General features: G+C 42.2%; 1 protein-coding gene across 1 annotated transcript in view; it reads left to right on the top strand.

Annotated features, from left to right (window-relative positions):
- The window catches only part of ZZEF1 (zinc finger ZZ-type and EF-hand domain containing 1), a 110,352-nt gene that overhangs the window by 78,169 nt on the left and 16,013 nt on the right, over window positions 1-16,170 (top strand). The window contains exons 38-45 of the mRNA XM_024736156.1: window positions 705-874; window positions 5,091-5,241; window positions 6,653-6,792; window positions 7,127-7,404; window positions 8,467-8,641; window positions 9,117-9,249; window positions 13,937-14,136; window positions 15,644-15,763. Coding sequence (XP_024591924.1) covers window positions 705-874; window positions 5,091-5,241; window positions 6,653-6,792; window positions 7,127-7,404; window positions 8,467-8,641; window positions 9,117-9,249; window positions 13,937-14,136; window positions 15,644-15,763 — 1,367 coding nt within the window. The remainder of the gene's footprint in view (window positions 1-704; window positions 875-5,090; window positions 5,242-6,652; window positions 6,793-7,126; window positions 7,405-8,466; window positions 8,642-9,116; window positions 9,250-13,936; window positions 14,137-15,643; window positions 15,764-16,170) is intronic.

The raw sequence follows: 16,170 nt of genomic DNA, 5'->3' as shown, positions 1-16,170 counted from the left end.
AAGAAATAAATATTTTAAAATATATATTTTAAATATAATAATATTTTAAACATATTTTAATTAATAAATATTTTAAATAAATAAATGTTTTTAAATAAATATTTTAAAAATATTTATAATATTTTAAATAAATATTTTTTTTAAAAAAGTTTGACTAATAAAATATCTAGATGACTTTGAATCTACTGAGGGGTACCAAGGAGAAAAATAATGTGAATGTTCAACTTCTGAGAAATTTAAATTCCTTTCAGAATAAGGGACTAATTCCCCATTCTAATAAACATTAGGGAAATCAGACTTGGATGAAGTAGCAGGTGGGTAATACCAGTACTTCAGAGCTATTTTGTTATCTATTTGCCAGTGGAAATTTAGAAGTCTGGCTGTTTGGGGCTACTACAAAATTTTAATGTTTATGATTTTCTAAACAGACAATCCTATTGTATCTTTTGTCCTCTGTTGTTAATAAAGTACAAGTATCCCCCACTATCGAAACTTCCGGTGTCTGAAATCAGGAGCTGAGTAGATTTGGACAGCCATGGCGAGGGGGGTGGGAGGGTGGAAGGTTGGATGGAGTACTCTTTGGTTCAGTTCGTGGAGAACTCAGCCATGTATTTTCATATAGTAGCAAAGTGATTTATGGCATTTGCAGAGAATAATCCTTATTATAAAACTTTCAACCATTCTCTTATTTGCTTCCCATGTAGGTCTTAAAGCTCTAGCTCTTCTTGGTATACTGCCAGACGGTGACTCTACTTCAGAAAAGCAGGCCCCACCAGTCGCTGTGCCCACCCAAACATCAGAGGAGCAGCCAGAGAAAAAAGCCATCCAGGCTGCTGTGGAGCCAGCCGATGCAGGCCCATTTGTGCACCGCAGTGTAAGTAACAATCCTTCCCTGGGCAGAATCACAGGTGAGCTCAGAGCTTTCACACGAGGGACTGGAACACAGAGGTTAATGGTATAGGCTCGTGACCCAGATTACCTGGGTGCAGATCCTCTGTCAAACCTTGGGCACGTCACCCGAATCTCTTCACTTTGGTTTTCTCGTCGGTAAAAATGGAAGGATAATAACGATAATACCTATTCCTTAGGATTGTTGTGAGGGTTTACATGCATTACATACATTGAATTAATGTCTATAAAGTGCTTAAAACAGTGTTCAGGAACTTCCCTGATGGTCCAGTGGTTAAGACTCCATGCTCCCAGTGCAGGGGGCCTGGGTTCGATCCCTGGTTGGGGAGCTAGATCCCGCATGCCGCAACTAAGATCCTGCATGCCACAACTAAGATCCCGCATGCTGCAGCGAAGATCCCACATGCCACAACTAAGATCCTGCATGCCGCAACTAAGATCCCACATGCCACAGCTGAAGAGCCTGCATGCCACAGTGAAAAGCCTGCACGCTGGAACAAAGATTTCCTCACGGAGCAACGAAGATCCTACATGCTGCAACTGAGACCCGACACAACCAAATAAATAAATAGATAAATAAGTAAACATTTTTTTAAGAAAAGCAGTGTTCATAGTAAGTTCCCTGTCAGTGTTAATTACTCCTGTTTCCTGCCTCCTGTGGTTTTTATAAGAATTGAACAAGATTATGCGCCTAAAGAGATTGGTTCCTGACCTATGGTGAACACTGTATATGTGAAACTATTTTTATATTCAGCCAACAAATAGGTGATACTAATTGCTTACTACTTACCAAGTAGTTTACATATGTAGTTTAGAGTAGTTTGCATATGCTTGTGTAAGTAGAAGAAAAGCCTTCCTGGATCCAGGTGGAACCTGTGACCGTGACATTAAGATTGTTCTGTGGAAGAGCAAGCAGAGCTTCCATGATGCTGCCTCCAAAGCTTGAGTTGGTGCTGTAAATGCCCCTGGCTTTGCCTCAAGAGCTGCTGCTGTTTCTGTCTTCTGTCTCTGTTGTGGAGAATCCCCATTTGGTGGTTATAGCTCACTGGGATCCTGTTGTCATTTAGAGGAAGGCAAAAGCAAAGGTAGCTGGCAAAAACTTGAAAATTCTATTAGCTTCATTCCGCCAGAGAGCCAGCACAGGACAAGTGACATAATAACCTTCAAGCCTATTTTGACCACAAAACCCCTTCTCCAGGCAGCATCGTACCCACCCACAGATTATGGTGGGGCAGAAAGAACGTTATCAGCAGAGACAGGATAAATCAGCAGTCTTGTCTTCACCTTTGAGCCTGGGAATAATTGTATCTTCTTGTGAGCTCCCAGCATCTTATGCTACCCATCAGCACAGCGCTCCCCATGTATCTACTTATTCATTTATTTATATGAAAATGGACTCGGTGAATTTTTTTTATTCAATGAATTAAAATCTTTTACTTTTTATTACTTATTTTGTTGCTCATATTGTCCCGTGTTTGGCCAATGGAAACTTCCAGCTGGCTTTTGTGTCCTTTTGATATGTCTCCATTATTATTTGAGCACTTGCTTAATTTTTGATACAAAAGATGTTTCAGGCTTATCTTAGGCTTTCCCTGCCTAGGGACTGGAATCAGCCTTTTTCTAAGGATCTCCCAGGGTATTATTTTTATTCCTGAGGTGTCCCTACCTTTTGGGTCTTCTTCCCATCAGCAGCTGGGTATACCCAGGGTACCCTGCCTCTGCCTCTGGCTCTTAGTCTTCTCTCTAGCAAATTGCAGTTTCCAACACTGTGCCCACAACAGAACCCAAACGTCCCCACTACAATGGCCCTAAGAACCATATCCTATTTGGGCCCTGAGTACAAATCACTTGTTTTTGAACTTCTGCATGTTTCTAGCCAATCCTAGGCTGTATTAAGGGTATTGTCCCTCCTTCCCTCTAATGTCTAGAGATACTTTTTGTTTTAAACAACTGAGAAAGCAGTCTCAGCCAGAGACATCATCTGTCTACAACGGCCTCTGGCCAGTAATGAGACCCTCTTGAGTGCCATGTGGTGCAACTGCAGTGGCTCTTTGGAGTCCTGTGATAACAGGAAAGAAGATCAAGACTAACATTATTAGCCAGAACTTTGGAATTATATTGTTTCCACAAAGGGCCACATAGTACAGAGAGTATAGTGTTGGAGATCTTTTCAGAGGGTACATTTTTAACAAGGCAGGTAGCTCTCCCAGTCTCGGTCCCCTTTTTGGACAATCTTTTTTTTTTTCTATTAAATAACTGTATTTAAACTTACATAGAGATTGAGAAATCCAAGATCAGGAAACAAGTCAGGAACAGAGCTGGGAAAAAAGGTCAGGTCTATGGATCTCAGCTTCATAGGAGAGAGAGAAGGTACGGGACACGGTGGAAAGTAAAGGCACATTTGTCTTCACGTGGGTGAAGCTGATAATGTGTTGATTCATGATGTAGATGTGTTATCTTCCAAATGCAGAAAGCAGTTAGCTGACTTAACACAGGGAAAAACCGACAGTGACATGAGGACGGGGGAGGAGTCGCTAATTCGTGTCATGGGGGCAGGTATCTGTGTCACTGACTTTAATGATATTTTTGACTTGAACAGCCATTTTCTTTTTTTTTCTTTGAAAACCTCATAGTCTTCAGGGCTCAGACCATGGCCTTTGGCAAGTGCCATCGTCAGGGAAGTCATGAAGCCGTCCTCACTTATGTTGACTAGAAAAATAATACATACCTTCCTGCAATCAGGAAGTGTGTATAAATAGTCCTTCCATGAGTAGAGCATGCTGAACCAGATAGCCACGGGTTTTTTTTGCAAGGAGGCTGAAGCTTTGACATGTACAATTAACCCTTCGATAAAAGGTGACTCCAGTGTCACCATTGGATGACTCGTTAATAAGCAGAAGTTCATCCTTAGTGGTCCATTTTCACTTAGCATGTTTTCATTGTTGGCAGCCAAGTAAATGGTACTCCAGTTTCCAGTCCACTCTTCAAGCACCCACATTTTCTCTTCCATTTCCATTTCTTCTTCTGTATCTTGGGCAATACAGAGAATGCCTTAATTTAAAAAGTATATTGTTGTTATAAAGCAGAAACTAACACACCATTGTAAAGCAATTATACCCCAATAAAGATGTTAAAAAAAAAAATTCCAATACATTAAAAAAAATATATATATATATTGTTGTAAAAATGTCGCTGATGGACTTGCTCGATGCAGGGTTACCACAAACCTCAGAAAGCTCCAGTCATCCTGTGGTCAAACAGAACTGGTGCTGTGATCAGTTTCAAGCTTAGATTCAAGTTCCATTCTGTGTCTTGGTTCTGTGGTGTGCTTCGGGCAAATCTCCTGGACAATCTTATAGCCACTTTCTTCTTGGGGTGTTGAGGGTAGGATTGATGTTGAGGTTACAGTATCTGGAGAAGGGAGGATAAGTCAGCTGCCGCTGGGAGATGTCAGGATCTTCTCATGAGTGTTTAGTGTTGGACAACGCTCCATCTTTGGCTCCAAAGTGTCCTGCCTTCGCAGACTCCTTGGAGCTAGGGTGCCTCCACCATGCACAGAAGACTTCCTGCCTGGCCTGGTTTCCACATATAAGCCTGTGTGACAGCAAGGAAAAGTACCCTGAGGGCCCAGGGAGTGCAGGTGATTCTTGGGGTGACTCTGAGTGACTCCTAAGGAAATTCAGGTCAAGGACTGTCACCCTGCCAGTGTGGGCAGCTCACTGCCAGACTTCTGAGCCCAGAAAACCCTCCCAGCTCCAATGAGGGCCCCCTTTATAAGTCTCTCTGCCAAAATGGAATTCTCAAAGGTGTAAAGTCAGCTTACTGTGCTAGAAGGAAATCCACACCTTTGTTTTCTTTTTCCCCAAGAGAAGAACTGTCCATACCTGGCTTCTGGAAGATAAATAGAATGTGTTAGAGGTTTGTACCAGAGCCATTGCTTATGTGACTGCAGGCTCTGACAGAGTGGCATTTGGAAGGTGTTGGGGGGATGTGATGCAGTGATTACTGTCTTAATTAGAGTGCAGATTTATCATCAGAAACGAGGGGCATTCTCTAATTCAAAAGTATTTTTGTTTGTGAAGACTGATTGGCTAGTGATTTTAAAAGTTGTATTAGATTAACAAGTAAACTTTTTTAAGAAAGAAACCTTAATTCTTTTACACTCACCGTTTTGCTTTTAGGGGAAGAGGGATGCCCCTAAGGAAGTCAGACCTTTAGACTGCAAGCAGAGGAGCAAGGCAGGGGGAGCTGCATCATTACTGAAGGGTCCTTCCTGCCAGACGCAGATTTCAGACTCACCTGCGGATGCCTGTGCACCTACAGCGCTTTCAGGTGAAGACTCTTTGACAGTTACCTTGATCTCTTTCATCTTAAAGTGCATGCATACCCGTCCCTGACTTATTCCTCGCACACAATTTAAAATTGGCTAAAACCCAAGGCTGCATGGTTTCTCAGTTCTGCATCAGATGGTACTGATAACACTTTGAAAGTCACCTTTTCTTCATCTTGCCTGCTTTCCTACCTTGTTTATTCCCTAATTTACTGAGTGCCTTCTATGTGCCAAGCACTGTGCTAGGCCCTGGGGTTGAAACAGGGACCAAGTCAGACAGATAGACACATAGCTCCTGCCCTCACAGTGCTGACAGTCTGGGAGGGTTTAAGACAAAGGTGTGTGTAACTGATTTGAGCTGGGATGTGATTCTGTCCAGGAGGGAGGCCCAAATGGGTGTTAGCGGTGATGGGTGTGTAGCTGGAACAGGTTGTGTCAGTGTAAAGCCCTTGTAAATAAGGCCTGCACGGGATCTTCAATGTGCTGAGATCTACTGGGGGGAAGGGCATTCAGGGCAGAAAGAACTACACTAGCAAAGAAAGGCCCCAGAGTGGGAACCCCCAGAGAATCCAGGCAGTCCCTTGGGGGGCAGGTGTGTAGGGAGGGAGTGGAGCACTGGAAGGTGGAAGTGGAGACGGGCTGTGCACTCTGCTGTGGAGGCCCTCGGACACCTGCTGGGGATGGCAGCGCAAGGTCAGGGCTGTTTCAGGGCAACTGAGGAGCCAGGAGTGGGAGCGCTGTGGGCAGAAGGAGCGCGGCAGCGATGTCAGCCCAGTCCAGGACGGCTCGGGGAGGCGGGATCCTCCCCACACGGCCGCTCTGTGACAGGCAGGGGTGAGCGCCGGCATCCTGCCCCGTCCGTGGGGCCAGCTCTCAGATGGGGCTGACGCTTATCTCTGCAGGGCCTATAATTCTAAGGTCCAGAAAAGTTTGACTCCATGTCAATCCAGGTCATCAAAATCCACTCTGGTCTGATTCCATCTGAGGAGCAGCATCCTGGTTCACATACAGTTTATTCATCCATCGAGTATTTATTGAATAGCTGCTGTGCTCCAGAAACATTTCTAGGTGTTTGTGATACATCATTGAAAAAAACAAAAATCTAGAAGGGAAGCCAGACAGTGAACAATCAATATCAAATAATGTGGTGTGTTAAAAGGTAATTAAATGCCATGAGCGCAAAAGAGCAGGGGAATGGAGAGCGCAGAGGGGTTGGGAGAGATCGGAGGGCAGGCTCAACCTTAAACCAGGGTGATCAGGACAGACCTCCTTGAGTAAGACGCGTTCAGCAATAGGTTTTTAAAGTCCCAGCTTGATTCTGTAGTGGCACAGGAACAGTGCGGTGGTTTACTTGCCTCTTCATACACATATAGAACCTGGCAAAATCTGAAAGCTTGGTGTTTTATAACTCAGATGCTGAAAATTCAGAAGCATCATCTCAGAAGCCCATAGAGGAAAAGGCAGTTACTCCAAGCCCTGAGCAGGTGTTCGCTGAGTGTTCCCAGAAGAGGATTTTGGGATTATTAGCAGCCATGTTACCTCCCTTAAACTCGGTAAGAGACAAATTGGCATTTAAAAAAAGGGGGGGTGGGGTGGGTAGTGTTATGCATAGAAAAAATTTTTGGAAAGCCATATACTAAAATTAACTGTTAATTGCAGTCATCTGTGTATCCCTGGGGTAGGATTATAAATTACAAGTAGGATTGTAAGATGATACCTGAGAATGTTTATTTCACAGTCGATTGTCCCTAAGCCATTTGTGAAAGACACTGCATAATTCCTTTGGCACCAGGCCAGTTATAAATAATATATGAAGGAGATGGAGTGTTTAGTTGGTGTGGTTACATAGATTTTTGTATTGAACACATTCTTCTCCTCTCTCCACAGGATCCCACAGTCCCCCTGATAGACCTGGAGCACGTGCTCCCACTCATGTTCCAGGTCGTCATCTCAAATGCAGGCCACCTGAATGAAACGTATCACCTCACCCTGGGTCTTCTCGGCCAGTTAATCATCCGCCTTTCACCAGTGGAGGTAGATGCCGCAGTGACCAAGGTCCTCTCAGCGAAACACAACCTGTTTGCAGCAGGGGACAGTTCCATTGTGCCAGATGGCTGGAAGACCACCCACCTGCTCTTTAGCCTGGGAGCTGTGTGTCTGGACAGGTAGCCACCCTCACTGTGCCCCACCTTGGTGTTCATTTACTTAGGTCAGTGATCTGGCTGTTGATTAATTTCAGCGTGCTTCCCTGCTCTTGTCTAGGGATCTTTTGTGAGAGTGGAATTTGTTTTATTAGCAACACTGTCAACCGACATTAAAACTGGGCTTAAAACCCACATTAAGACAGCTGTGCAGTCTGGGCACTCTCTGGTGATATATATTCTGGTTGGTTCTTTCCTGAGAGTAATAAGTGTAGGCTTTGGGGTTGAAGAAAATAGATCTATTTTCATTATATAAAAGTAACATAATCACAATACCAAATTTGGAAAACCGAAATGAGGGGGAAAAATCACCTTGCCTTGTACCACATCAGTGCATCTGGTGCTGTTTTATTCTCCCCACTGCCACCACACTGCTTGCAGGATCTCAGCTCCCTGACCAGGGACTGAAGCCGGGCCATGGCAGTGAGAGCCCAGGCTCCTAACCACTAGGCCACCAGGGAACTCCCTGGTGCTATTTTAGCGCATATTTCCTGTGCGTTTTTTTCTGTACGTGAATGTGAGTGCACAAGTGCACATGGTGCGTGACCTTTTATAGAGGTCTTTAAAAGCATAGCTGTAGACTTGAGTATATAAGTAACAAATCTTGCTATCCCCCCCACACACACTTATCATTATATGAAAAGCATCATTCTGGTAGCTTTTTGGTTTTTGTTTGTTTTTTTTTTTGACTACATTTATTCCAGGAAATCAAGGAGGGTTTACAGTTTTAAAATCACTACATTAACAACAACCAAAATGGGAGTGAGGGAGTACAATGTGATCATATCAACCAGTGAAGACAAATCATTTGATAAAGCACAACAATGTGTTCATGATTTAAAGAAAAAAAGAATAGAGGAGTAGGCTCCTGATGAGATAAAGAGTTGTCTAACATTCTGGTAGTTTCTAAATTAATATAATGAATGGCTCATTGGCATGCTTCTGTGTCTGCCTTTGAGTGTGGCGACCTGATGAGTTGAATTTGGAGCCTCTGCGCTGCCATCTAATGGAGCTCTTGCCTTCTAGCCGCGTGGGCTTGGACTGGGCCTGCTCCATGGCGGAGATCCTGCGGTCACTCAACAGCGCCCCCCTGTGGCGTGACGTCATTGCCACCTTCACAGACCACTGCATCAAGCAGCTGCCCTTCCAGCTGAAGCACACCAACATCTTCACGCTGCTGGTGCTGGTCGGCTTCCCCCAGGTACGCCACTGAAGGCCTGGCCTCCTCTTCATCACGTGCACGGCGTCTATCTTTGGACGTCTTTTTCTTTAGTTGTATAATTTGCCTTTACAGTATCGGTATATTTTCAAGATTATGGGATGGTTTGTTCAACTTGCATTTTTAACAGTTTTAGCCATTTGATTCATTTTCTCGGCTTTGAGTAATAGGTAACTGTAATATGTTAAATTACAGAGGACTTCAAAGTACACTTGTTCACTTTGGCATTCATCTTGATCTCATTTCTACTCTTCATGTCTCTCAACTGCTTGGGACGAAGGGGACTATGAAAACATGGCTTTATCCAGCAAGCACTTAAACCAATTCTGTGCCAGGCCCTGGACTTAGAGATGGGAAGAACCCTGTCCTTGAGTGCTTGTTGAAGTCAGCGGCACAAGCAAAAGGCACTGTGCTCTATATGCTGCTGAGCTGCCTTTTCTCTCTGTGTCATGTTTAGGTCCTCTGCGCAGGGACCCGCTGTGTTTATATGGATAATGCCAACGAACCACATAATGTGATCATCTTGAAGCACTTTACTGAGAAGAACAGGGCTGTGATCGTCAACGTCAAAACCCGGAAGAGGAAAACAGGTCCCAAGCATAATTATTTTTTCTAAGAATGAGAGACAATTGTCCAATCTCTGTATACCCTAAAATCAGTTAAGATATCTTGGTTCTTCCCCTGCATGTGAATTTTTAAAAAAACAAGTTATAGCTCCGCGAACTTCTTTTTGCTTGTCTCTGAAGTGATGTGGTTGAATTGGAATCACTTTGAAGGCCCTTTCCACACTGTTATTTTGTGTACATGGCTCTGTGTTTTTGAGTTGGCTAGATGTTCAGGTTCTGAACATTAACTCTTTTCATTTGCCAGTGTCATGTTTTCTAATGGGTAATTTAAATATATGATGGAGTCAGGTGGCTACAGGACTGTAAAATAACTTCACATAATTGTATTGGCATTCATGTCACTTTCCATTTTGTTTCATCAATAGAACAGTGAAGGTACATCATTATGTGCCCAGGTCTGCTCTTGAAATAATCTGCTTTATCATTCAGCTTCAGCACTAGGCACGTCTGTGCTATTTTTGTGTACTGTGCAATGTAAAGGTCAAGGCTTATTTATTTATTTGTTTGTTTGTTTGCACGTGACTGTCCCATTGTTCTACGACCATTTGTTGAACAGACTGTTCTTTCTTCATTGAATTATCTTGGCAACTTTGTGAAAATTAATTGACCCATGTATGTTTGTGTCTATTTGTGGATTCTGTTATGTTCCATTAATCCATATATCTGTCCTTACGCAAATACCACATTGTCTTGACTGTTGTAGATTTCTCCTGAGTATTGAAATCAGGTTCTCCAACTTTGTTATTCTTCAGAATTGTTGGCTAGTCTAGTTCCTTTGTCTTTCTGTATAATTTTAGAATCAGCTTGTCAGTTTCTATTAAAGAACCTGTTGGACTTTTTTTTTTATTAATATTTATTTATTTTTATTTTGGCCGCACCGAGTCTTAGTTGTGGCATTCGGTTCTTTCATTGTGGCATTCGGGATCATTAGTTGTGACAAGCAGAGTCCTTTCAGCTGGGACATGTGAACTCTGAATTGTGGCATGCATGTGGGATCTAGTTCCCTGACCAGGGATCGAATCCGAGCCCCCTGCATTGGGAGCACAAAGGCTTAGCCACTGGACCACCAGGGAAGTCCCCCTGCTGGACTTTTGATTGGCATTGTATTGAATCTATAGATCCATTTGGGGAGAATTGACATCTTACCAATACTGAGTCTTTTGACTTGGGAGCATGGTATATCTCTCCATTCACTTATGGGATAAATTTGGGTCTTATAAAATGTAGATCTTTAATTTCTCTGAATTTCACATGGGGTATCAGATGCCTCTTCTCATCCCTGGTTTTGGTAATTTGTATCTTTTCTTTTTTGTTTCATAGGCTAGCCAGAGATTTATCAATTTATTGGATCTTTGCCAAGGACCAGCTTTTGGTTTCATTGATTTTTCTCTATCTGTTTTCTCTTTTATTGATTTCTATCTTTCCATTATTAATTTCCTTATTTCTTCTTACTTTGAGTTTAATTTGCTCTATTTTCTTTTTCTGGTTTCTTAAAGTGGAAGTCTAAGTCACTGATTTGAGACCTTTCTTTTTTTGTCGATAGAAGCATTTTAATGCTGTGAATTTCCTGTTAGGTGTGGCTTTATCCACATCCATAATTTTTGATATGTTGTGTTATCATTTTCATTCAGGTCAGAGTATTTTCTATTCATCTTGTGATTTTTTTCTTTCTTCTGTGATTATTTAAAATTTTGTTGTTTAATTTCCAAATATTTGGGGGTATTCCAGATACCTTTCTGTTATTGATTGCAAGTTGTGGTCAGAGAACATAGTATGAATGATTTCAGTCCTATTAGATTACTGCAATTTGTTTTATGGTCAAAAATTTAGTCTGTTTCAAATAAGATTCCATGTGCACTTGAAAAAAAATGCATATACTGTGTTGTTGGTAGAGTGTCCTATGGATATCATTGAGATCAAGTCATTTGACAGTGCTGCTCAAGTCTTCTATACTCTTACTGATTTTTTGTCTATTTGTTCTAACAATTACTGAGAAAGGAATGTTGAGGTATCCAGCTATAATTGCGTGTATGGTCTGTTTCTCATTTCATTATGAAACGTTCCTTTATAACCCTAATAATATTCCGTGTTCTGAAATCTACTTTAATATTTAGGTAGCCTCTCTAGCTTTTTTGTTGTTGTTGTTACTAACATTTGCATGATGCATCTTTTTCTATTCTTTTGCTTTAACCTCCCTGTGTCTTTACATTTCAAGTGTAGATAGCACATAGTGGAGTCTTCATTTTTAATCCAGTCTGACAATACCTGCCCTTTTTTTTGTTGTTTTTCTTATGGAAGTATAGTTGATTTAGAATGTCATGCTAGTTTCAGGTTTACAGCACAGTGATTCAATATATATATTCTTTTTTCAGATTCTTTTCCTTTATAGGTTATTACAAAATATTGAGTATAGTTTCCTGTGCTATACAGTAGGTCCTTGTTGGTTATCTGTTTTATATGTAGTAGTGTATGTCTGTTAATCTCAAACTCCTAATTTATCCCTCCCCAATACCTGCCTTTTTTTTTTTAATTATTTATTTTTGCTGTGTTGGGTCTTCATTTCTATGCGTGGGCTTTCTCTAGTTGTGGCGAGCGGGGGCTACTCTTTGTTGCAGTGTGCGAGCTTCTCATTGTCGTGGCTTCTCTTGTTGCAGAGCATGGGCTCTAGGTGCATGAGGTTCAGTAGCACGCAGGCTCTAGAATGCAGGCTCAGTAGTTGTGGCACACGGGCTTAGTTGCCCCGCAGCATGTCGGATCTTCCCGGGCCAGGGATCGAACCCATGTCCCCTGCATTGGCAGGTGGATTCTTAACCACTGTGCCACCAGGGAAGCCCCTCTACTATATTCTTGCTTGTTTTTTGTTTGTCACATCTGTTCTTTGTTCTTTTTTCCTTCTAACTTCTTTTGGATTGAGTTGTTTTTGTTTTTTTTTAATGATTCCATGTTATCTCCACTATTAGCTTTAAAGTATATCTTATTGTTTTAGTGGTTGCTTTAGGGTTTACAGTAGTTTACCTTCAAATAATTTCTTACTGGTTGCATTAGGGTTTATAATATACACCTTTAACTCATCGTGGTCTATCTTCAAACAGTCTACCACTTCACATATAGTGAAGAAACATAGGTTTTGTATTCCATCATCTTTTGTACTGTTGTTGTCACACATTTTACTTTTACATGATATAAACCTTACAATACATTATTTATTTTGCTTTAAACGTCACATACTTTAAAAGGGATCTTAAAGTGAGAAAACAATAGCTTTAATATTTAGCCACATATTTACCATTTCAGGTGCTCTTCATTCCTTTGTATAAGTTCAGGTTTGTACCTGGTATCATTTTTTTTTTTCCTGAAAAACTTCCCTTAATATCTCTTGTAGTGCAGGTCTGCTGCTACAAAATCATTATTTTGGTTCGTCCTGCCAAACCAAAGAAATATTTACTTTGACTTCATCTGTGAGATGAATTTTTCTAGGTAAAAAATTGTAGGCTGAGAGTTTTTTCTTTGCACACCTTAAAGATATTGATCTTTTTTCTTTTGGTTTGCATAGTTTCTGCCATGAAGTCAGCTGTCATTCTCTGTTACTCTTCAAAATGTGTCTCTTTTCTCTGCCTGCTTTTAAGATTTTTCTCTTAATCACTGCTTTTTAGCATTTTGATTATGATGTGCCTTGGCATGATTTTCATTATGTTTCTTCTGCTTGATGGTTTAAAGAGCTCCTGGATCGACAGATTTATAGTTTTCATCAAATTTGGGATTTTTTTGATCATTATGTCTTCAAATAGTTTTATGCCCCCGAACTAGGACACTTTCACTCTCACTGGTCGGAAGACAGAATATTCTCAGAGTTCTTTGTGAGCTCCAAGAATTGTTCTGCCTACTGCTTTTTGACAGTTCTTTCCTAGAACTAGGTAGTTTCCTATCTAGTTTCCTCTCACATTTGTGTAGATCAGTATTCAGCCAAATACTCATGAGGAACCCTCTGTAGATATCTAGAGAGGTCTCCCACACACCCCTCTCTCTGTGCATCTCTCTTCTCTGTGACATTGTGTCCCATAAGTTCTAGCTGCCTTGACTTCCCTGAACTCTGACCTCTGTCTCCTCAGTTCATTAAAACTGGACTTGGATTTCCACTCCATGCTGTGCAGGCTGGAAATTGTCTCCAGATAGCCAGGGCTATTGGAAGGCTCACCTGGTTTATGTCCCTTCTTTCAGGGGTCATCGTCCTGTACTACCTATTGTCCAATGTCTGCAAACCATCGTTTCATGTATTTTTCCAGGGTTCTGGTTGTTTAAGAGAGTAAATCCGATCCCTTTTACTCAGGCTTGTTCTGAGATGGAAGTCTCTCATGTGTTCTGTGTTTATGAACTTCCTTTAACACCTTTGGAGACAACCTGTTTGTGTGAGTAGTAGGAATGTGAATTGCATCTCTTGGTGGCTTGGTGGGTAGGTGGCCCAGTACCACTTTTGTGCTCAGCTGCAAGCTGGCCTTAAACATAATGGCTAAGTTTGAAGCCAGAGAGATTTGTGTTTTGGGGTCTGCAGTTCTTGCTTCAGTAAGGCACATTACTGGGGAAGAAACTTATCTGCAGGAAGTATTAACTGTGCTTTTTGTGCCTTCTTTTCCTGCCTGACATCACCCTTCAGTGAAGGACTACCAGCTGGTCCAGAAAGGAGGAGGACCGGAATGCAGCAACTCTCAGGCCCAGCTGAGCCAATACTCCCAGCACTTTGCCTTTATTGCCAGTCACCTTCTGCAAACCAGCATGGACAGCCATTGTCCCGAGGCAGTGGAAGCAACTTGGGTCCTGTCCCTGGCCCTCAAAGGATTATACAAAACACTAAAGGTGGTGGTGAGCTTCTTCCATTTGCTAATGAATCTGACTGTGATTTAACACCTGCAGGGTATTAACTAGGAGGACATACCATCTGATTTCAATGGATGGTTAATCATAGGTTCTTGATTATTTTTAGAAATAATTGGCACCTTGCACAAGGATAACTTTAAGGAAGAAACAGAGTTTTCCCAATAGTTGGTTCTCTGTAATTTTTCAGTCCTGCCTCATGGAACCAGGTAACACTACCTAATGGGCCCATAACCTTGGAAGATGAGAAGAAAAATTGACTGAACAGTTTCTCACTTGCCTCTGAACCACATCCCTTCTGGTTCATCCTAGGAAGAATAAAGGGGGCTAATATCTTACGGGATCTTGGAGCAATAGGTTTGGCATTTGGTGTAAGAGAAGACAGACAAGTTAAAGAGCTGGGTGATAATTGACATGGAGATGGGAAGCCTTGACTTGTGGGGAGCATGATTCTTCTACCATCTGAGGGGCATCGATAGGGAGGATCTTTCCAACAGAACTAGCCATGAGAGAAGGATCTCATTTGGAAAGTTTATGCGTTCCCTGACTTTGGCAACACTGGCGAGGAGGCTGAGGAACGACTCAAGCACCACAAGGAGCTTGGACTAGATGGCATTTCAGCTCTGGCCCAGCCCTGAGAGTTTATATTTTTAGGCTTGAGACCACACATCTGCTGTTTGTTGATTTCATGGCATTTTATCACCGTCTACTATTGTTTTAGTTGTTTACATTACAGTAGGAAAGAGAAAATAAACTCCCTGAGGGCAGAGACCATTTCTGTCTTTGAATCCTTCATTCTGTAAATATATGTCTATTTGTTGAGCACCAGGGGCTAGATGGAACTGAGTAGTAGTGTTGAACTAGAAAGAATGTCCCTGCTGTCATGGAGCTTTCAGCCTAAACTGCAAGGGAGACAACAAAGAGCCTGCAAGGAAATCCACCATGAGTCAGAAAGAGCCTTTCTGAGGAGGTGAAATCTGAGGTGATAAATAAGGAGTCTGGGCAGACCATTACATCCTGGGAGAGGTCAAACTCCAGGCCTGGTTGTCAGGGAGCAGAAGGAACTACCTTAGGGCTTCAGGAAAGTGCCGAGGAGGAGATGAGACCACAGAGACAGACAGGGAGCCTGCGGGACCTTGTCAGCTATGAATAGGGACTCGGATTTCAGTCTGCAGGGCAGTGGGAAGCTTTTGGAAGGTAGAGAGCAGGAGAGGGACATAAAACCTCTGTTCTTAACACAGGACTCAGCACGTAGAATGTACGAAGCTTCAGAAATACTTGTTGAGTGAATGAATTAGAGAGCGAACACACTTAGGTTATGGCTCAGGTTCAGAGTTTCATCCTCCCCGTTGACTCTGGAATTTTCACCAGAAGGTGAACTTGGGCCACTAGCTGAGACTGGGCTGTGACAGAGGCCTGCTTCTCCCCGAGTGACCCTCACCTTCTTCACTCTGAGGCAGTTGCAGATCATTCTTTTTCTGTTTGACAGGCTCATGGTTTTGAAGAGACCCATGCTACCTTCCTTCAGACTGATTTGCTGAAGCTGCTGGTGAAAAAGTGCAGCAAAGGGACCGGCTTCAGTAAAACGTGGCTCCTCCGGGACCTGGAAGTAAGGGACCAGGGTGATTCCTGCTGCTGCTTCCTGATGCAGATTTACTGGCCTGGGAGTTAGAACCACCAGTCAGTGACAGCTGGTTCTGCCCTGTGCACACGCTCATCTGGTGCAGTTGTTAAACAGTGTCTTGTATTTGTCTTCTTTTTTGGAAATAGAGATTATGACACCTGTCCTCCCTTGTCAGGGAAAATGAATTTGATGTTTGTTCAAAGAATATTGGAAGAGAAGTATTTTGTGGAAACACACGGTTGACCAATTATATCATGGTAGTAAATCTGCCCTTGAATTATTATTTCCCTTTAAACTTCCTTTGAGCTAAAATCAGTTCCTAAATTTGTCCTCACTTATGTTTATTTTATGTAGGATTTTAGTTGATAATTTTCATTTTATTCCTTTTCGCC

Source organism: Neophocaena asiaeorientalis, unplaced genomic scaffold (genome assembly GCF_003031525.2).
Source record: "Neophocaena asiaeorientalis asiaeorientalis breed wild unplaced genomic scaffold, Neophocaena_asiaeorientalis_V1.1 scaffold129, whole genome shotgun sequence".
Taxonomy (NCBI): Eukaryota; Metazoa; Chordata; class Mammalia; order Artiodactyla; family Phocoenidae; genus Neophocaena; species Neophocaena asiaeorientalis.
The sequence above is the reverse complement of the archived record's forward strand: the minus strand, read 5'-3'. Positions and strand labels throughout refer to the sequence as shown.